This window comes from Peromyscus maniculatus, chromosome X (genome assembly GCF_049852395.1).
Source record: "Peromyscus maniculatus bairdii isolate BWxNUB_F1_BW_parent chromosome X, HU_Pman_BW_mat_3.1, whole genome shotgun sequence".
Classification (NCBI taxonomy): domain Eukaryota; kingdom Metazoa; phylum Chordata; class Mammalia; order Rodentia; family Cricetidae; genus Peromyscus; species Peromyscus maniculatus.
In genome coordinates this window covers 75,186,007-75,208,779 of record NC_134875.1, presented here as the reverse complement: position 1 = coordinate 75,208,779, position 22,773 = coordinate 75,186,007, and the positions used below count along the sequence as shown (strand labels likewise).

General features: G+C 37.4%; 1 protein-coding gene across 4 annotated transcripts in view; it reads right to left on the bottom strand.

Moving 5' to 3' along the window:
• The window catches only part of Hdx (highly divergent homeobox), a 112,115-nt gene that overhangs the window by 25,172 nt on the left and 64,170 nt on the right, over positions 1-22,773 (bottom strand). For all 4 annotated transcript variants that reach the window (XM_015990246.3, XM_076561682.1, XM_076561680.1 and 1 more), the window contains one exon: positions 15,551-15,697. In XM_015990246.3, coding sequence (XP_015845732.1) covers positions 15,551-15,697 — 147 coding nt within the window. The remainder of the gene's footprint in view (positions 1-15,550; positions 15,698-22,773) is intronic.

Below are 22,773 nucleotides of genomic sequence, written 5' to 3'. Positions count from 1 at the left end.
AACAAATTACATGCTTCTCTCCAAGAATCAGGGAGTATTTCAGTATAAGAAGCTGAACAACTTTAAGAATTAGAGGTTTGAGAGGACCAGAATGAAACAATGTCCTCTGGGCATGATATGACTCTTGTTCTTATGAACTCACAGCAGATGTGGTTGGCTACACAGGTTCAAGCCAATCAGCATTTCAACATGGAGGTTAAATAGCTCATAAATCTCTACCCTAAGCTGAAGAGCTATTAATGGCTTCTGAGGCAAGGAAAGTGAGTTTTCTTTAAAGTTTAGCCATGGGCAGGTTGATAGCTTCCAGTTGATGGCTTTACATCCATGACTATATGGCTGGTACAAACTTGCTTAAAAAAAAAGGACGTGAGAGACAGAGCGAGTAGATCAGGATGGGAGAAGACATGGGGAGGGGGAACTGTATTTAGATTATATTTTATACTTAGAGAAAAGAATTTATGTTTTATTTAAGGGGAAAAAAGACATGAAATTGGAAGGGAGTAGATATGAGAGAAGTTATAGGGCGTGGGGGATTAATATGATCAAAATATACCATTACATGTATGAAATTATCAAATGATTAATTTTTTTTTTGAGATGGGATTTCTCTGGCTGTCCTGGAACTCACTCTGTAGACCAAGTTTGCCTTGAACTCACAGAAATCTGCCTGCCTTTGCCTCCTGAGTGTTGGAATTAAAGGACTGTGCCACTACTGCTTGGCTAAAAAATTTTTTAAAAGAAAACTTGTTAATATTTTTGACAGTGGGTTCATTGAAATGATCGGCGAAATTGACATTTAAAAAGACTAGCAAAGTAAGAGAGATGGTGTAAGTTATTAATATCATAAATAAACCAGAGTATATTACTATAGACTTTGTAGACACAAAATAAATAATAAAGGGACAATATAAACAACTCTATACACACATTGGCTAACTTGGATAAGATGGAGTCATTCTTTCAAAAGTACAAATTACCATAGTACACACAGATTACTTGAATAGCAATTTAACTGTTAAGAAAATTTAGTTCATCTTTAAAAAATATCCTGTAAAGAAATCTCCAGGACCCCAAAGCCTGCTGATAAGTTCATGCTTAATGGTAAAAAGTAGAAGAATGTAAAAAGTTCTAATAAGAGTAAACAAGATATCCATTCTGGTTACTTGTACTCAACATAGAAGTGATTCTAACACATATGCCAATTTGAAGAAAGTATAGAAGCACACACAGATCAGAAAGGAAGAATTAAAGCTCTCCCCATTTGCATATCATAGGATATAATTTATACAAAAGATTGAAAGGAATATTTTTACAACTAGGAAGTGAAATCAGCAAGTGAGAATACTAATGAACACAAAAAACCAACTGGCTTTCTATAAACTATATAGTAAAAGTAAACATACTGACCTGGGTATGGTGGCATACGCCTTAGTCCCAGCACTCGGGAGGCAGAGGCAGTGACTCTCTGAGTTTGAGGGCAGTTTGGTCTACAGAGTGAGTTCTAGGTCAGCCAGGGCTAAATAGTGAGACCCTATCTTTAAGAAAAAGTGACCACATTGAAGTTATAATTAAATTAAAAATATTATATTCCTTTCTTCTCTTCTTCTTTTTGTGGTGCTAAGGATTAAACCTAGCATGGAGAGTAGGAAGGCTCTTCACCACTGAACTACACCTCCAGTCCTATAGTTTATCCAATCCCCCCACCAAACAATGTACTTACATAGAAGCTTAATAAAATATGTATAGCACTCATACGCTAGAAACTACAGTAATTTAAAAAGAAAACGAGTTAGCTAAAATGAAGTCGGAAGAAGCCATTTATCCACATTCAATACATATTAGAGTAAAGGGAATGGAATAGAAAACTCAGAAATATTGGTAAGTACGATCATTTATGTAGTTTCTGACAAAGGTGGACAATATATTAATTAATTCAGGCTATAGGAAGTCTTTAAGAAGCAATGTTGGACCAATTGTATCTCCATCAAAAAAAAAGAAAATGGACTTCAGCCTAAATCTTATACCTTATACAAAGATGAACTCAAAGTAGATCACAGATTTAAAGTTCAGTCCCTAATTAGATAATACTCTGAATATTAAATAGTTTTGTTTCTAAAACAGTTTTGCTTGTACATGTTGTGTGTGTGTGTGTGTGTATATATATATATATATACATATATATATAAATATATATATATATATATAGTGTGTGTGTGTGTGTGTGTGTGTGTGTGTATGTGTGTGCAATATTTCCATATTTGAATGTCAGTACATGTCCCACTATGCTTGTGGAGGTCGGAGAACTTTGGGTGTCAGTCTCTAGCTTCCACATTTGGGACAAGGTCTCTGTTGTTCGTAGTGAATATACCAGGCTACCTGCCTGTTGAGCTTTCAGAGGTTCTCCTGCTTCTGCCTCCCATTTCACATTAGGAGAACTGCGATTATAGACATGTACCACCATACTGGCTTTTCACAGGTTCTGGGAATTCGAACTCAGATTCTCACATTTGCATGGCAAGTGTTTACTCACTGAACTATGCCTCCAAGCCATTTTTATATTATATTTTTGTATGTGTATATTAATGTGTGTATGGGTAACAACTTCAGGCGTTACTCAGGCATCCAGTCTTTTTTTTTTTTTTTTTTTTTTTTGAGAAAGTGTCTCACTGTTTAGCCATACTATGTAGAACAGGTGGGCTTTATGTTCATAGAAAAACAAATGCCTCTGAATCCCAAGATCTAGGATAAAAGGTATATGCTACCATACCCAGCCATTTTAGACAGGGCCACTCACTAGCCTGGGTTTAATGGCTAGGCAAGTCTGGTCTGGCTGGCCTGCAAGCCCCAGGGGTTGGCCTGATTCCATTTTCTCTGTTCTGGAATTACAAGTGTGTATCACCACCATGCCTGAATTTTCTTAATTTTTATTTTTATTATATTTATATTTTTGAGCATTTTATACATCTATAAATGAAATATGATCATACTTACCTCTTATTTCCACCTCTAAATTCTTTTTTGTTGTTGTTGTTGTTCAGAGTTTTTTTTTATTTTATTTTACAATACTATTCAGTTCTACATAACAGCCACAGATTCCCTTGTTCTCCCCCTTCCTGCCCCCCTACCCTTCACTCCAGCCCACCCCCCCATTCCCACCACCTCCAGATCAAGGCCACCTCTGAGGACTGAGATCGACCTGATAGACTCAGTCCAGGCAGGTCCAGTCCCCTCCTCCCAGATTGAGCCAAGCGTCCCTGTATAAGTCCCAGGTTTCAAACAGCTATCTCATGCAGTGAGCCCAGAACCTGGTACCACTGCCTAGATGCCTCCCAAACAGATCAAGCCAATCAACTGTCTCACCTATTCAGAGGGTCTGATCCAGTTGGGGGCCCCTCAGCCTTTGGTTCATAGTTCATGTGTTTCCATTTGTTTGGCTATTTGTCCCTGTGCTTTATCCAACCTTGGTTTCAACAATTCTCGCTCATATAAACCCTCCTCTTTCTCGCTAATTAGACTCCCAGCGCTCCACCCGGGGCCTAGCCATGGATGTGTGCATCCAGATTCCTCAGTCCTTGGATGGGGTTTCTGGCACAACTATTAGGGTGTTTGGCCATGCCATCACCAGGGTAGGTCAGTCCCGGCTGTCTCTCGGCCATTGCCAGCAGTATTTTTCCACCTCTAAATTCTTGGTAACCCTCCCAACACATCTCTCCTACCAACTTCATGTCTTTTTTGTTATTGTTGTTTACCCACTAAATCTAATTTGTTCTGTTCGTATGTACATGGATGTGGGTCCATCCATTGGAGTATGTGAAACCTACCATTGGCCACACCCTCAAATAATAATTCTCCTTCTCCCAGTTGCCACCTATTGCCAATACTTGTCTCAGGATAGTGGGGCCTGGAAACCACCTCCTCCATCTATGCTGGAATATTTGCTGTTCAACAGTACCATTCTTGGTCATACACCCACTTAACTTTTTGTTTGTTTGTTTTTGTGTTATCTGGGGATGAAACTCCAGTCCTCGTGTTTATACAGTAAGCATTTTACATTGACAGAGCTATATCAGCTCCTTTCTTTATATATTAACAGAATTTACTCTGTACAATAAGGCCTACATAAATACAAAGCCACCATAGAAACTTTCCAATGTAAATAAAAATGTGATTAAGGTTAGCTTTATACTTGCTAAAATTCTTCAGAAAAAATATGTCTGGCAAAACAGAAGAACTATTCAGTTAGCTCAAGAAGGCTAACTGTTTTTATTTGCTGGATGGGGGTAGGGGAGCAAATTCAGGAAATACAGAACTTTAGACGTATTTAGCAGTGTATATTGAACATGAAATCTAAAACAGATTGTCTTAGAGGAAAAGTAATCAATAAAGAAATACTTATAGATGTTATAACAATTTCCCTAGATTAACTAACTATCCAACAAAGGAGAAATACTAGTGAAAAAAGTAGTTTCCCTTATCCTTTACGTTGCCACATTGCAAATGAATCACTAGACTTGAGAAAATCATAAGAACTGGACCTTCTCACCAAAGTGCTTTTTTAATTGTTTGTTCTTTCACTATTTCCTATCTGGGAATACTGCTGCTTATGAAAATGTGATGCAGACCCTTTTCTTCCACAATAATCCTAGCCAGTGATTCTGGGCAAATGATGGCACAGACTAAAGGAGGAAGGCACTCTTTAGGATGCTTGTCCCCCTGGTCCCCCCACTTCTGGAGCTGAGGACAGAACCCAGGGCCTTGTACTTACTAGGCAAGTGCTCTACCGCTGAGCTAAATCTTGCCTTATTTACATCATAAAACCTGAAGGAAGGAGAAAGAAAAGGAAAGAAAAACAGAAGGCAAATTTCTACTTGTCTTCACCTTCTTTTGTCCCCTTCTTGGAAGTGGTGAGTGTGTTATGTACAGTGACAAAGGTAAAATATGTGATATGAATATTGGGGAGAATTTGAGGGTTTTATTGTATTCTAAGGTTAAACATTTTTTCTTTTTTAGATCAAACTCTTTACAACTAAACAGCTGAAGCTTGAGTGGTGGAAGGTACCTACAGTGAGTTCCCAAACAGCCTGGGCTATATAAGGAGATTGTCCTCAATGTACACATCCTGAAAGGCAATGGGAAAGAATTCAAAATATAAATACAAAGCTCCAGATTGTATTACGCTTTATAGACTCATAGAAGAATGCAGTTACCTTAGAAACTGCTATGATCTGAATATTAATATTCCCTAACCCAATTAGTATGATTAACTTCTAACCTCTATGATGACAGTATTAATCTCTCAAGAATAGATTTACAGATTTTTAAAAGGAAAATAAAAGGATGTCTTATCTTCCACCATGAAAAGATAGTTAGCTGTATAAAAGGGGCCCTAGCAAGACATTAAATATGCTAGGGAGTTGATCTTGGACTTTACGGCCTTCAAAACTATGAGAAAAAATTTCACCTGCTTATAATCCCTTAAATATTATTTTGCTCTAGCAGCTTGTGATGGCCACTTGACTGAGTGAAGGAATACCCAGGTAGTTGGTAAATGAGGGCCCTCTGGAAGGCATTAGCATTAGAATAGGTCAATTGAGGAAGAAGGTAGCCTTTATCCAGTCCATTGAGTTTGCCTTAAGTCCATTGAAGAAACCTTAAGGTTTCATGTAGTCTTTTCATGAATACTTCAATAACATCAAATACACCACTCTATAACTTGCTCCTTTCTAGGTTTGGAAGAATGTGGCATCTTTTATTTATATATTCATTCATTCATTTACTAGCCATTGTTACCAAATATTATTCCTTATAGTAGAAGGACTGCTCATGTTTTCTCATTCTGATACAAACTAAAGACACTTTGGAAGAAGGTGCCTCCATTAAAGAATTGCCTCCATCAGACTAGCCTGGAGGCAAATCTATGGAGTATTTTCTTGATTTTGATTAATGATTGCTGTCACGCTGGAGAGGGCAGTGCCACCTCTGCTCAGGTGGTCCTTGCTGGTGTAAGGAAGCAAACTAAGTAGCCATGGGCAATAAACAGTATTCTTCTAGGGGATACTTCTCTGCTTCAGTTCCTGTCTCAGCTTCCCTGGATGATGGACTCTAACCTGTAAATCAAGTAAGACTTTCCATCCCCATGTTGCTTTTGGTCAGTATTAACTCATAGCAACAGAAAGCCAACTAGGACAGTGGGTCAAAGTCTAGTGTTCTTATTTATTACAAGTGTCATATCTAGTTCTTTGCTTCAGATCTTCTCAATCCAAACTGCTTTCTACACTCCAATTATTAAATATATATGAAGACATTCTTTCTCTTTTCCATAGTAAACTTGATTAGTTTAGAAATATCCAGTTTTTCAACATTTTATTGAAACAGGGTCCCACTATTTAGCCTGATTGGCCTTGAACTTACTATGTAGAACTGGCTGGCCTCAAACTCCCAGAAATCTGCCTGCCTCTGCCTCCTGAGTGCTGGGGTTAAAGGAGTGTGTCAGCACTTCTGGCTGCTGCTCAACTATTTTACATGAACTGTTGGCCAGTTATTTTATCACTTGGCATCAGATTCCTTGTGTTCAAAATTAGGAAGCTGGATTCCAAATCCTGTCCTTTTTAGGATAAGCGTCCCTTCAGGATGGTTATCAGTCTTTAGAATAGTGTGCACTTTTAACTAGAACACCTATGAATAATTTCACAAATATAATGACTATTAAAAATGAGGACTCTCAGACCTTATAAATTTCTAATACTATTTCTATTGAGCAATGTGAAAGCATATTCTAAACTTTTAGTTCAGATTATGATATCATATAGTTGGTAAATTCTGTATTATATATATGTCTATTATACATTTCTGTTAGATATTTATTTTTTATATCAAAATATTACTGAATAGTATATACCATGTATATATACAGTAGTGAAGATAACAAGTATGCTCTGTACCCTGAGGGAACTTCAACTTATCATACAGTATAAAAGTACTAGTAGTATACATATATAGAAAAGCAAATGGAAACTAAATTTTTTGACCAAGTGTTACAAAGAGAGCCAGCTAAACTATTTAATCACAATGACGTAGTATAGTGAAGATCTTTTTGTATTTAACTAAGTCTTTCAATTTTAGAAAGGGAAAGGGAAAAGATTTTGTAATAACAGAGCACTGAATTAAATCTCAGGCTGCTTATCAGCTTATTCCCTGTATCTCCTCTTCTTTACTGAGACAGTATATCACTATATAGCCCTAGAACTTAACATGTAAATGAGGCTGGCCTAAAAACATGGAATCCTCCTGTTTCTGCCTCGTGAGTGCTAGGTCTAAAGGTATAAACCAAATACCAGCATATAAAACATCATTTTAACCATTTTTCAATGCCAGAGTTAAACCTAGGGCCTCATGCATACTAAGCTCTCTACCACTAAGATATATGCCCAGCCTCTAAAGAGACTCACTTGAATTCTTTTTCTTGGTGCTAGGGATTTACACATACCAGGGTTTTACACACACTAGGCAAGTGCTTGGCCTCAGTGCCCACTGGCTTTAAATTAATGTCTATGATGGATAATAGAAGCCAGAATTGGTGGCTTTTATCATAATTCCAGCACTTAGGAGGCTAAAGGAAGAGAACTGTTGTGAATTCAAGGCTAGTAACCCCAGCTACTTAGTCTAGACCACAGAGTGAAGTTCCGTTCTAATAAACAACAAAAAAAGATAACAGAGAGCTTACTATATAATTGAAAAACATTGGTCTGTTTAAAGACACTTCAAATCTAACCATACTCCTCTGAAAATAAATGTAGTCTTAAATTTTAAAATGTACGTTCATTTTTGCATGCAGTTTGTTCAAATTTCATAAACTGTATTTTATACATTCAGTCATGTATTGTTCATACAAACATTTGTCCATAAAAGAGTACATTTGGACCTGTCCACCATAACCCAAACACAGATGGAAAAGGCAGGCATTATAACAGAATAGCAACAAGATAGAAGTAGGTATACTGAAGATTTTTGAGTATTTGTAAGGACCCCAAAGCATGGTTGCTCTATAGCCTTGTGAAATATCTTTCCACTTATGGCTAACTTAAGCCCAGAGACATTAAAGCACGAGCAAGTTCTAGGAGAAGGCTGCAAGCTATACATAGTACAGTGCAGAGTTCTGGCACATGGTAGGTGCTCTCTGTGCACAGCTGTTAAATGAATAAGTTAATGAACAATAGACAAGAATCTGGAAATGATGTTTCAAGTTGAAGAAGCACATGCATGTAACTAATAATACTTAGTAAAAGTCCTAGGAATAGTGTGCATAGTTTTCTTCCCAGACTTCTTATATGTTATAGTAACCCTCTCATATCCATGCTTTTACTGTTTGCAGTTGCAGTTGCCAGTTGTCAACTGCAGTCTGGGAATAGAAACATTTGGCTTGACTTTTAGCAGTGAGACCACAGTCACACGGCTTTATCACAGCATAGAGTTATAATTATTTTATTTGCTATCAGTCATTGCTGTTAATATCTCATTGTGCCTAATTTAGAAACCAAACCTTATCACAGACATGTATACACATGCTAAAACAAATATACAGATGGCTTCACTTTCAGAGATGCACTAGAGGTCTTGGAATGCATCTTCTATGAATCAAGGAGATAACTTAATGTAACATAACAAGGAAAACGAATCTAAAATGTCAAAATTGTACCATAAGTAATGGCTGAGTAGACATCTAGAAGCAAAGCTCACTTTAGTAATCAGTAACTTGAAGGTCCACTGTACTTAACAACATATGAGTAGTTTCTCCTGAAATCTCAAGAAGACGTTTTTATGGAAAAAATTCTTCCTAAGAGCAATTTATCAAATTTTGCAGAAAAAGTCCATTTGAAACCCATCATGTCTCCAAACTTTCCTTCCATTCTTAGCATGCTGACAAGTTAGAAGCTCAGCAGAAAGAACAAGATAGTAGATTGTTCCCCATTTCTTCACTATTAGAAGTTTCCGCTAATTTTAAGCAAAAATAAAATATCCCTTCATCATCGTCTTGTATATTATGAGTTTCTGTAGGTAGAGTAGGTTATGCACACAGTAAAACTTGATGATGGTCTGCACATCAACAGCACTGTCTTAAAAACAATAACGAAGTCCACGCCTAAAAGCCACTAAGAGAGCCCTCACCAGGGATCCTATGGCTATATCACCTTGCATTTGATTAGTGTATGTTATGAAAAGAATCTGTCCTTATCTCCTTTCTTTTGAAGTACAGGGGCTCTCATGAAGGCCTGAAGCACAAAGTACTTATTATTATCAATGGCAGATTAAACAGAAAATTTGAAAAAAATTAAACATTCTACAGAAAAGTTAGAAGATACATTTAAGAGTACCTTAGTGCAAGCAGAGTAAAAAAAAATAGTAGATTAAAAATAAGAACCACAGAAGAATAGTTGTATCCCTGGTAAGGAAATTAACCAGCAGATATAAGTGAGTCATTAGATACAGGAAATACATCTTCAAGAAGACAAAACTGATATACTGCCAAATGTGTGGGGATAAATTAAGAAGGTCTGAGGAAAAATTATTATCAAGTACTTAGAAAACTAAACAAGCAAACATGTAAACATCAGAAGCATAACCTAAGAAAAATACTGTGACAACATCTGGAAGGCTGAGGCTTCCATCAATTCAAAGCCAACCTAGGCTATATGATGAATATTAGCCAGTCCACGCCACATAGAGAGACCATGTCTCAAAGACCCCAAAGCAAAAACTAAGTAAATTTTATGTTACAAGGGAATAAAGTATATAATACTTAAAGGAGAACAGCATTGCACTACATAATTGTAAGGTGTCAAGTATTTACATCATAATGATTTTAATATTTTGCAAGTTTGTTTGGAGGTTCCAGCAAGGAAGTGCCACTACTTATATACCTTTCACAGAAGAATGGTCCACCTTTGTTGAGGATGGTTGCCCTCTTTAATGAATCCTCAGTTTCAGGAGGAACACATACAGAGGTATAAGGAAAGACCAAATTGGCTGAATCACCCTTGGTTTAACAGGCCAGATCACCCTGACAACCTAATGCTTATATTGAAAATTCAACTAACCAACATTAAGGGAGGATAAAGAGGGAAAAATATGAATATAAGTAAATGAAACAATGTCAGAAGATTTTTTTAAAGCATTGAAATTTATAGCAAAAATTTAATAAACACTTTTAAATTTTAAATTTTTTTCCATCTTAAGAAGTTGCAATGTAAACAGATTTGTGAGGGCCAGCTGGATATTCCTCATATTTGTTCTCCCTTCTTCTAAAGTAATAGCAGGGTTAGCTGAGCACATGATTGCCACAGTAAAACTCCATTTGTGGCTTTCCTTGCAGTTTGGTTATGATCATGTGACAAATCTTTAGCCAATTTGATGGAAGTGCAAGTGTTTAATAATAGTTTCTATAGCTTCTTTTTTAAAGACAGTTGGTATATACCACTTGATATTTTCTCTTCTCTATGTTGTACTACTAGGAGTTATATATGCCATCATTATGGATCTTGAAGAGGTGTTGCACAAGTGACAGAAAAAAAAGATGGAATGCATTAGTATCTCCAAGGCTACCCTAGCATTTCTATACTAACTGTAGACAGCATATCAACTGGACAGAATTGTAAGGGTTTGCCTAAGCCACTTTTTTTTTTTTTTTTTTTTTTTTTGGTTTTTCGAGACAGGGTTTCTCTGTGTAGCTTTGCACCTTTCCTGGGACTCACTTGGTAGCTCAGGCTGGCCTCGAACTCACAGAGATCCGCCTGGCTCTGCCTCCCGAGTGCTGGGATTAAGGGATTAAAGGTGTGCGCCACCACTGCCCGGCCTTTTTTTTTTTTTTTTTTTTTTTAACCACTTTTATTTTTTAGTGTTTCTGTAATTCACAGATGGAAGTAAAAACCAAAGGGATCATCTAATGGAGTGAAAACTGTTTGACTCCAGCTATTGGAAAAACAAAGGAGGGGAGGAGTAGGCAAGTTTTTAAAACAAATCCTATGTATGTAACATAACTTCAATTTGAAACTATTTAGTTTTTTTGTTTATACAAATAACTTAAAGGAAGTTAAGACAGTTGGCCTGATAATGTTCCCCACAAGAACCACAGCTTAACAAATACTCAATGCCAGGCACAAGAGACTTCCTTTCAAATAGTCAGAGTAGTCCCAAGGAACTGCCAAAATAATATAGATTATCGACAGTGGCCCTTGGTTGCCTCTCAGGGTTTGAAGGTAAATCACTGCTGCTGAAGATACCACATCCTTAGGGCACAGGACTCAGATGATTTGAGCTGGATCTGGCCTGAAAGCCTCCTAGTTTCCATGCTTACAGAACATGCTAGACAAACTTTCAGTGGAGGAAAGCAGTTAAAGAGTCCTACCCGGCTGCATCATCTATGAACCATGACAATAATCATCATGGTAAGATATTCATAACGGCACAACAAATGGCATTCACACGTCAATGGCAACCAACAGCTGTCTTAACTGGACTTAAGGCCCACTCAACAGGAGGGAAATCATGCCTAGTACTGAAAGCCCAGCCAGCTTTCCAGGGCTAGTGAAGTCATGAACCTTAGAAAAGAATCTATTTCTGTCATTTTGCTAGACCAGAATAATTCTTTACTACATTTTAAATAAAACTTATCCTAGCACCCTTAATCAATGATGCCCCTCCTTACAATAAATGGAAACTACCACAGAAAATCACACTGGACACAATGCATAGATCAACAGAATGTAGGGAGCTCAGCCCTAACAGATACATCTGCATAAACATCTCCTCTATATCTATGACTCAGGGAACATCATGAAAGAGAGGGCATAAATGTTATAAGAGCCAGAATGCCAGGAAGTGTGCGGTGGAACTAATCTATCCATGAAATGGCTGCATAAACAAGACTGGAACAAGAGCAATGTCAATTGGGACAATATTATGAAAGGCAAATAAGTTATGGGGTCCTACTCCTACACCAAGAACTATAGGCAACCTTCTCAGGAGAAGGAGAATTAGCCTCTCCTAGGGATGACACCCTCCACCCTTATTGGTTGTCTAATGCACAATAATCAGCCCTGAAGTCATATACACAAACAAAATGGACTCAGTAATTTGTATTTATGAATTTGTGAAGATTTGGGGAAAATTATTAATGAGTACTCAAAAAAGGCTGACTCTCCTCCCCTCCTCTCTCTCTCTCTCTCTCTCTCTCTCTCTCTCTCTCTCTCTCTCTCTCTCTCTCTCTCTCTCTCTCTGTGTGTGTGTGTGTAAAACAATGATAATCAAAGAAAAAGACGCTATCAACTTGAGAATTGGGGAGGACATGGGAGGGTAACTGTGAAGGGGTGGGAGGAAGAAAAGAAGGGGGCTGAGTGATAGAATTCTATTTCAATTAAAATATATTTAAAATATTTATTTGTTTTATTTACTATTAGTGTTTATGTGTATGTGTGCATATATTATATATGCATGGTGTGTGAGTGTTCATGTTCAGATACACACATGCCACCAGAGGACAATTTTCAGGTGCTAGCTAATTCTCTTTTACCACAGTAACTGAGGCTTAAACAGAGGTCATGGCTTATAGAACAAACATTTTCACTCAAGGAAGCATCTTCGATTGTTAAAAATACAATTGAAAAATGACAAAAACACAAGCTTCACATTTCCCTATCTGTGGTCTTCATGATACGATACCATATTCGTATTGTCTCCAGTATTTTTTTTTTTTTGGATCGTCCCTCTTACTATACTCAAAACTCCTTTAAAACAGGATGTGTCTGATGCATTTCTTTCTCATTTTTAGTATATACTCTCATATAGCAGCATACTCAGCAAACGTAGGCTTGAAATTGATTTTATATCTGGATCAAGACAACAAAAAGCAAAGCTCTGACTAGGACAGTGTGTTTTTCTAGAGTTGTATTTACTTTGAGAAACCTTTGCCCTTCTTCTTCTCTTTAGATGTTTGAGAAAAGGTTATTTCATCTGGAAGAGTTTTATGTTTTGTCACTTGTTCTTGAAGAGCACTTCTGTCCGGATCTTCTGAGATGACCCTTAGTTATGGGCTGAAGCCATGTAACAACTTTGCACGGATCAAAAATGTTATCTTTTCTTCCTACCTCTAAATTAAATGAGATTTAGAAACCCAATGGAGGAAATCTTTTTTTTTTCTTTTCTTTTCTTTTATAATACCATTTAGTTCTACATATCAGCCATGGATTCCCTTGTTCTCCCCCTCCTGCCCCCCTCCCCTTCCCCCCAGCCTACCCCCCCATTCCCACCTGGAGGGAATCTTTATACCATAGAAACCAGCAAATGGTAACGACAAACAAAAACAAAATCAAAACCAAAACCAAAACCAAATGAGGCATCAGTCCCTTAATGAAAGATTATTAAGTATTTACAATACCATAATTATCTCAACCTCATATAAATGTCCTTCAAATGGGATATAAACTACTATCCCCACAATTGATAATTAGTATAATTATTTTTATCTATTATTTATTATAAGAATACATGAGATTCATTTCAGATCACTTCATGAATTTTTTTTCTTTTTTCTTTATTCTTCTCTCCCATATTATATCCTGACTGCAGCTTCTCCTCCCTCCTCCAGTCCCACCTCCTCTCTCCCCCATATCCACTCCTCTTCCACTTCCCTTCAGAAAAGAGAAGGCCTCCCAGAGATATCAACTGTAGCTAGAGTTTTCCTGCTTTGCCCACAGTTAGGACAAATCTCTGTCACCCGCCAGTCCCACAGCCGCTCAGACCCAACCAAGTAAACATAGAGACATATATTGCTTACAAACTGTATGGCCGTGGCAGGCTTCTTGCTAACTGTTCTTATAGCTTAAATTAATCCATTTCCATACATCTATACCCTGCCACGTGGCTGGTGGCTTACCGGCGTCTTCACATGCTGCTGGTCATGGCGGCAGCTGCAGTGACTCTCTGCGTCAGCCTTCCACTTCCCAGAATTCTCCTCTCTCCTTGTCCCACCTACTTCCTGCCTGGCCACTTGCCAACCAGTGTTTTATTTATGGACCAATCAGAGCAATTTGACATACAGACCGTCCCACAGCAATCAACCAAATATGGTATACCAAGTTTCAGTAAGACTAGGCACAAACCCTCATATCAAGGCTAGATGGGGAAACACAATGAGAGGAAAAGAGTCCGAAGAGCAGTCAAAAGAGTCAGGGACAGCCCCCGCTCTCACTGTTAGGAGTTCCACAAAAATACCAAGCTACACAACCCTAACATACATGTAGAGGACCTACATCAGAACCATGAAGGTTTTCTGATTGCCAGTTTAGTCTCTGTGAGCGCCTATGAGCCCTAGTAAGCTGATTCTGTGGGCCATGTTCTTGTGTCCTCAACTCCTCTGGGCTCCTACAATCCTTCTTTCCCCCTCTTCCACAGGATTCCCCAAGCTCCACCGAATGTTTGGCTGTGGCAGTTTTTTGCATAATATTACTAACACTTGTAAAACAGTTTCAATAAGGAATATTTGGTATAACATACAATTGGCTCATTCAGCATATAAAATTATGGATTTTCAAGATATTAACAGAGATGTGCATCAATCACAACAAATTCTGTAAATAGTACATCATGCCAAAAAGGAAACTCTATACCTGTTAACAGTTAATAGCTTTACCTCCCTACTCCTAGCTCTTGGCAACTCCAATTTACTTACTGACTCCACGGTGTATCTGTTCTTCACATTTCATATTAATTTAATAATACACCATGTAAGCTTTTGTCACTAGATTATTTTCCTTAACAAAGTACTTTTAAGGCTTTCCCTTCTTGAAGCATGTATCAACATCAGTTTTCTTTATATGGACCTATAATAATCTATCATATGCCTATATCGTATCTTATTTATCTATTCACTTGGAGGACATTTACTTCATTTGCACATTGGGGCTATTATGGATAAGACGTATCTACGTTTGAGTTCTTTGGGGGGACCTATGTTTTCTGTTATATAAGTATAAAGCCAGAAGTAGAATGGCTGACTTAAAAGATAAGCCTATGTTAAACTTTTTGAGGACAGTTTTATGAAGTGGAAATGTTAACATTTAACATTCCCATCAGCAGTACATAGGGTTTCAATTTCTCCATCTTTACTTTTAATTATACCCATCATGGTGGGTGCTACTATGCCACTGAGTTTTGATATATATATATATATATATATATATATATATATATATATATATATGAATCATATGTTAAATATGATTTCATTGGTTTCTTATGCATTTTATACTTTGGAGAAATGTTTATTTTTTGCTATTTAAAAATGCTTTATTTCCCTTATTATCACTCAGTTGTGTTATTTATATACTCCGGACATACTTTAATTATCAGACACATATTTTGAAAAACACATCTCCCTTTATGCAGGTCTTTTCACTTCATTAGTGATACTGTTTGCAGTACCCCATGCTGCTAGTTTTCAAGCTTTCATTTATGCTGCTTATCAACTAAAGCATGAAAATTACTAAACATGTCTTACCCGAACTATTTCACAGTCGACATTTAATTCAGTGGCAACAGCTTCTATCTTCTCTCTACATACAGATCCCAGGCTGGTCATACCATTGTCCCAGTACTTCTTAAGGGTAGCCAAGTCTCGGTCACTGAACTGAGTGCGGTCCTGTAGCTAGAAAATACATTTAAAATTTAATGTGATCAAAGGAAGCAATGTTATTGAGAGAGTAAATGGGGTGGGAAGTAGAAGTACCAAGTTCAATATATAACATTGTGATAGTGATCCAGGCCACCATTTTTTTTTCATTTGTAAAATTAGCATGTTTAAGGAGAATACAGGAATCAGGAGTTCAAACTGACCTCCCAAAAGAAGGCATTGCCCACGTATCAAAACAACAGACTTGTAACAAAGAACTTAGATCACACCTGGAATGAGTGAGAATCCTATACTCTACAAAATGTTATTTTCTCTTTCAAAATGGTGGTACTTTAAGATCCCAACTCTATCTAGATATAAATTAAAAAAACAAACAAACAAAATCTTCCTCAGAGAAAACCTTGGGCCCAGGTCTCCTTGTACCAGAAAAGGACCTATTGACCTATCCTACAGTTACCATTGCATATGTTCTAGCCTTTTTTTCCTGGCTTCTGGTTAATTCTGAGATGACTACAGGGATGGTGGGGTGGAAATTAGACTCCCCCCATTTTGGCCAAACTGTAAATGAATCCAATTGTTTTTGTTAATTTCTATTTCTTAAATTGTCTAAAATACAGAGAAACTGAGACTATGGGTTTATGAACTCAAGTGCCCAGTAAAATAACAGATAAATAGATTTTACAAGCTTTACCCTACTCCCTCATTATGAAAATGTACATTTCCATTGTTTTAAATTTCCATTACAGAGTGTGCTAGGATGAAAGGAAATTGTTTTCAACTGACAGCAATGTAATGTTCTTCATTATGCAAACATGTTCATTATAGCAAACAGATAAAACAGATAAACAAGAAGATAATTTAAATTAACAACCTGGAATAATACTTAACATTTTAATTTTTTTCAAAAATTTCCTTTAATGCACGCATTCCCATTCATATCTTTAAAAAAATAACAAAACAATGACAGGGGCTGGGGACAGCACAGTTCACTCAATGAAGGGTTTGCTTTGCATGCAGAAGGACCTGCTTTGGATCCTAGGCACCCATGCAAAAGGCCAGTATGATTGTGTGCTCTTGTAATCCCACTGCTTGGGATACAGAGACAGAAAAAAAAAATCTTTGGGTCTCATTGCTCAGCCAATTCCAGTCTAACTGGTGAACTCCAGGCCAATAAGAGAGCCTTTCTCAAAAGAAGTCTATGGTATCCCTGGTGATGACATACTGGCCTCTATACACATGTAAACTTACACACATATATACACCTGGATCATATATAAACACACACACACACACACACACACACACACACACACTCACACACACCAAAGACAGCATAACATCAGTATCCTGTTTTATGATGTCTTGCAGGTAGAGAAAGACTAAAGGTCCCCAAAGTACTTGATTTCTAAGAAGAGATTTCACACAATTCTGACAACTTAAATAAACCTATATATATTTCATAGCTTGTTTCATCTCTTCTATAAAATTCTAGCACTGCTACAGAAAAGGTAGAAAGAAACTATAAATCTTTTTTCCCCCTCCCAATTGGGCCAAACTGCAAACAAATCTATTTGCTTTATCAATTTGTTTCTTAGTTCATTATAATGCAGGTTTATGAACTTAAGGACCCCTTGTAACATGATGAATTTAAAAGGCAAATAAGTAAAATGTAAAAGGACATTTTAATTGTGAAAAATGAATCATATTTATAGCTTCAGAAACTTTCCAATAAACCTAACCTTTTTTTTGTTGTTGTTCTTAGTCTTTTAAAAACACAATATACCACATGCTTTATATATTGCTTAATTCAATGGGTCTTAGATGCATCCTTAGGAAGTAAACTAGAAACATGATAGAATAATGACTTTCATTTTGCTGATAAGGAAAAGAAAGGTCAAAGGACTCATTCAGCGGGGCATAAAGGGTCCAATGCAGAGGTAGAAATAGAAATCTCTTTTTTTTTCTATAAGCTTTATTGTTATGATGTATTCAATTACCTTATGGGGTACTGGAAAAATAAGAAAATGGGCTTTAATTTTACACACACACACACACACACACACACACACACACACACATCCTGAAAAATCTTTGGGTGTTTGTATGATGAGATAAAGGAGAAAGAAAGAGGGCATGAGAGGTGGAGGGTAGAGGGTAGGGAGAGAAAAGGTGAGGTACAGGGAGGGAAGGAAGAGTGAGTTGGGTAAAGCGACAAGTGGGATGATGTTTGGGTTATGAGGTTGTTGTAATACAGTTGTTTCATCTGAGCATAACATGATTTTCTCATTACCAACACAGATCAGAGATAACCCTGACCCCCTCACCAGGCAAGGAAATAAAACGCTATACTAAGAGTCATGGTAGTGGAACTGCCGATACTCTGGTAAGTCAGATGGAAGGGTATAGGACTCTCAACAGGGAATACAACCAGTATTCCCTCTTGCCTCCTCACTGCAATGGCCTTCAGAAGGGCTAAAGTGCAAATTAATCAAATGCAGGACTCTGTAAAGCAGCTCAGTGAGGTTGGTCTCACACATTCTGGGATGGGCTTCTGATGCAGGCGGTTTTGAATCATCCATGCTCCAGTAAGTAAGCCCAATAAACCCAGTGATTCCCCAGGCTGGATTTGGTGGAATCTTTCCTTTTGTCTATCTTTGTTGTTGTATCTGGAGCAAACAGACATTTGTTCATTTCTCCACAGGAAAAGCAATGCAGTAGAAACTCTGGTGGTGCCTGAGATGAAGTTTACTTAGTTCCACACTAAAATTACCCTTCAAATATGTCCTATTCATATACCCTTTAATATTTTATTTCTAACTGAAATTTAACATGCATGACCTCCTAAATCAGATGCAGATAGGAGCGGGAATTAAAACATGTACTTGCGGGATGGTACCATGGGCAAAAGCACTTGCTGTGTAAGCGTAAGAACCTGAGTTCAAATCTCCAGCTCCCATGTAAAAGCAGTGTATTCCAGGCAACCCTAGCACTAAGAAGTGGAGCTAACTGAATCCCTGATGTTTACCACTAGCCAATCTAGGAAAAATGGCAAGCTTCAGGTACAATGAGATTTTCTTTTCTCTGTCTCTCTCCCCATCTCTTCTCTCCGTGTGTGTGTGTGTGTGTGTGTGTGTGTGTGTGTGTGTGTGTGTGTGTGAAAACTGTGAACACGTGTATTACCAAATTCAATTACAAGGGGCTAGAAAGATGGCTCAGCAGTTAAGAGCCTATACCGTTCTTTCAGGACCAAAATTTGTTTCCCAATGCTGATATTGGATGGTTCACAACTACTAATAACTCCAGTTCCAAGGGATCTGAGCCCCTCCCTATTCTGGTCTCCACGGGTAATTGCAAACATGTGTTACACAAACAAACACTCAGGCACACATACATATACATAATTAAAAAATAAACCTTAAAAATGGTTAGTTAATGACCTACTCTGGTGATGGGATGGCCAGACACCCAGATAGTGGTGCCATAAACCCCATCCAAGGACTGAGGAATCTGAAGGCAGACATCCACGGCTGGGCCCCTGGTGGAGCACTGGGAGTCTAATTAGTGAGAAAGAAGAGGGTTTATATGAGCGAGAATTGTTGAAGCCAAGGTTGGATAAAGCACCGGGACAAATAACCAAATGAATAGAAGCACAGGATCTATGAACCAAAGGCTGAGGGGCCCCCAACTGGATCAGGCCCCCTGAATGGGTGAGACAGTCATTTGGCTTGATCTGTTTGGGAGGCAGCTGTGCATTGGTGCCAGGTCCTGGGCTAGTTGCATGAGTTGGCTGTTTGAATCCTGGGACTTATGCAGGGACACTTGGCTCGGTCTGGGAGCGGGGAATGGACCTGCCTGGACTGAGTCTACCAGGTCAACCCCGGTCCTCGGGGGAGACCTTGATCTGGAGGAGGTGGGAATGGGGGGTGGGCTGGGGGGAGGGGTGGGCGAGAGGGGGAGAACAGGGGAATCTGTGGCTATTATGTGGAACTGAATGGTGTTGTAAAATAATAATAATAAAAAAAATAAAAAAATGGTTAGTTAAATCTGTTCCTCCTTATTTAAAAAAGTGTAATAGTATTTATTGTAAGCACTATTACTAAATCTTTATGTTTTCAATGAATAAACCCAAACGTATCATCTAATTTTTTTTCTTCCTCAAACCTTAAGTTACTTGCAACATAAAAATTACATCAGGTGTTCATCCTACAATGATTGCACAACAGTTCTGTAGTTAAAATTCTCAAAACCAAGAATAAAATCAACTGTAGAAGATTCTAGGAATATTCAAATAATTCATCACAACTGCCATTATGAATCTTCTCGTGAATTTCCATTGAACCAAATTCTCCAGTGCGAGTTAACCTACATTACTGTCAGAATGGAAGGAGTAATGAGCAGAACACTGAACACACTCAGCCAATTAATTTGTAATTCATTTAGAGGACATCCAAAGCTGATTCATTCTTTAAATTGAACTAAATAAAACCTGATTTGATTTGCTAGAAATGTGCCGGGGTCTCAGCATTAGCAATGCTAAAGGTGACCTATTATGACAATACCTATTAAGTAGAAGCTTATGAAAGAAGCACAGTTATTTTTAAAGCTCCTAAGAGCATATTTTAACTAAGAAAATAAATAAGGTAATAAAAATCAATTAGCATTAAAATTGTGAAGACCATTTAGAGAAGGAACAGAGTGAGTGGACATTTAAAGGATAAGGTGAATTCTCCCCTAAGGAAGCCTGAAATTGAAGTCAATTTTGTCTTTCTATTGTATTCTCAGGCCAACTTCATTTTATGAGACATACTGAAACCTAAAATTCTGGCTTAGGTAAAGGACATGGGCAATAATTTTGAGTAAAGGGTAGCATTCCAAAAGCTCAGGGCTTCCTACATACAAGAAAAACACTGCCAGTGAGCTACCTCCAAGCATGCCCTTAATATGAAATACTGTAAAATAAAACCAGAAAAGTATAAAATCAATTACTGTCTCTCTTCTCTTCACCTGCAAACCCATAACTGTAACACCAAACATAACCACTAATATAAATTACTCTGAAACATTCTCGAACTCATGCAAATATGGAGCCAGGTGCAGTGGCTCATGCCATAATGCCATCAGTACAGAGGCTGAGGCAGGAGAATTGCCCTGAATTCCAGTCTGAACTACATAGCAAGCACTAAGACAGGCTCAGCTATGTGTGAGATTCTCTTGTTTCCTACCATACCATATATATGCATGTGTCTAATTACATATGTATGTATTTATATGTACACACACATATATTCTCACCTGAAGACCTATAAATATAACGCCAAAAGAGAACCACTTACAGTAGTTTCCTTTATATATATTTAAACTCTACATAGATGACATGGTACTATAAACTTAAACTTTTCTACTTAATAGCATATTGTGCAGATTGTTCTATATCACCATTTATAGATATGCATACACTATAGTCTAAGCTATGCTGAAACCCCCAATCCTCCTTCCTCAGCCTCCTGAGTCCTGGGATTTGGGGTATGATCCACTATACCTGGCACATTTGACTATTTTTTAAAAATCATTCACATAAGTAAAGTTATGTTGCAGCTGTCATTCTGTGCCTAGCCTACTTCATTTCACATGATAGTTTTTATGATAATCCATACAGTCATAAATGGCAAGGTTATCTTTTTAAACAAGGTGAATGATATTCTATTCCATTCTGTATATACACTTACATATAATATAGGTGTATATTATATGCATGTATGCAGAAATACTACGTTTTCTTAATTTATTCATCCCTTGATAGAATTTAAGTTTTTACCATAAATAAAAATGCTGTAGTGAATACAGTAGGGCAGATATCTCTTTGAGATTAGGCTTCCATTTTTTAAAAGAATATATTGTTGTTGTTGTTTTTGTTATGTGTAGGTGCCCACAGTAGGTACCCCCTAGAGGAATCAGCTTCCGTAGAGCTGGAGTTAAGAGTTGTGAACCAAGAACTGAATTTGGGTCCTCTAAAAGAACAACAAGTATTCTTGGACATTGAGCCATCCCTCTAGCCTCAACTTTAAAATATTTTCTTTTTTTTTTTTTTGGTTTGTCGAGACAGGGTTTCTCTGTGTAGCTTTGCGCCTTTCCTGGAACTCACTTTGGAGACAAGGCTGGCCTCAAACTCACAGAGATCCACCTGGCTCTGCCTCCTGAGTGCTGGGATTAAAGGCGTGCACCACCACTGCCCAGCAAATATTTTCATTATATATCCCAAAATGGCGCCTTCTTATTATATGATAGTTCTATTTTCATTTTTTAATATCACTCCATAATAAGGTTATTTATTGAAAGGCATTTATGTAATATTTTCAGGTTATTGGTAGTTTAATCAGGTTTAGTGTAACTGGATTTATGTTGAGGTCTTTGGTCCACTTGGACTTGAGTTTTGTGCATGGTGACAGATAGTCAATCCTAATATATATATATATATATATATATATATATATATATATATTATGACATATCTTATGCATTTAATTATTTATTAAATATATTATATGTGTTAAATTATATTTGCTACCTGCAATGTGAATTTCCAGCAGTGTGTTTTGATCATCTCCTCTGCATTTTTGTTACAAAGAGATCCCAATACTAACCGGATGAGGTGAACAACAATACATTAGTCACATATGCTTATAGCCTCAGATACTATATGCTAAAACCACATTAATGTGCATTTGGGAACGAAGTGAACAACCTGAGGTGGTGGGAGACTGGCTTTGCAGAAACAAGGACTGATGTAAACCAATTTTCAGTTTGTTTAAAGGTTCCGTGAGCTGGTAGAGAACTGAGACCTATTACTCAGAGATCAGGTATTGTTTAAATACTATAACTTCAGCAGCACAGTGGGGCAGATCATTTGAGGCATCCCCAGGTTTTTACAGATGCTAAGGTATGCAGAATGAAGTCTTTGCTTTAGTAAATGTACAGTTAAAATGCTTGCTGTAATGCTACAGATGAAACCTAGAGCCTTGTTCATACTTGGCAAGTATTTTCTCACCGAGTTATATTCCCAGGCCCTAATTTTAAAAATAAGGTGGTCCTCT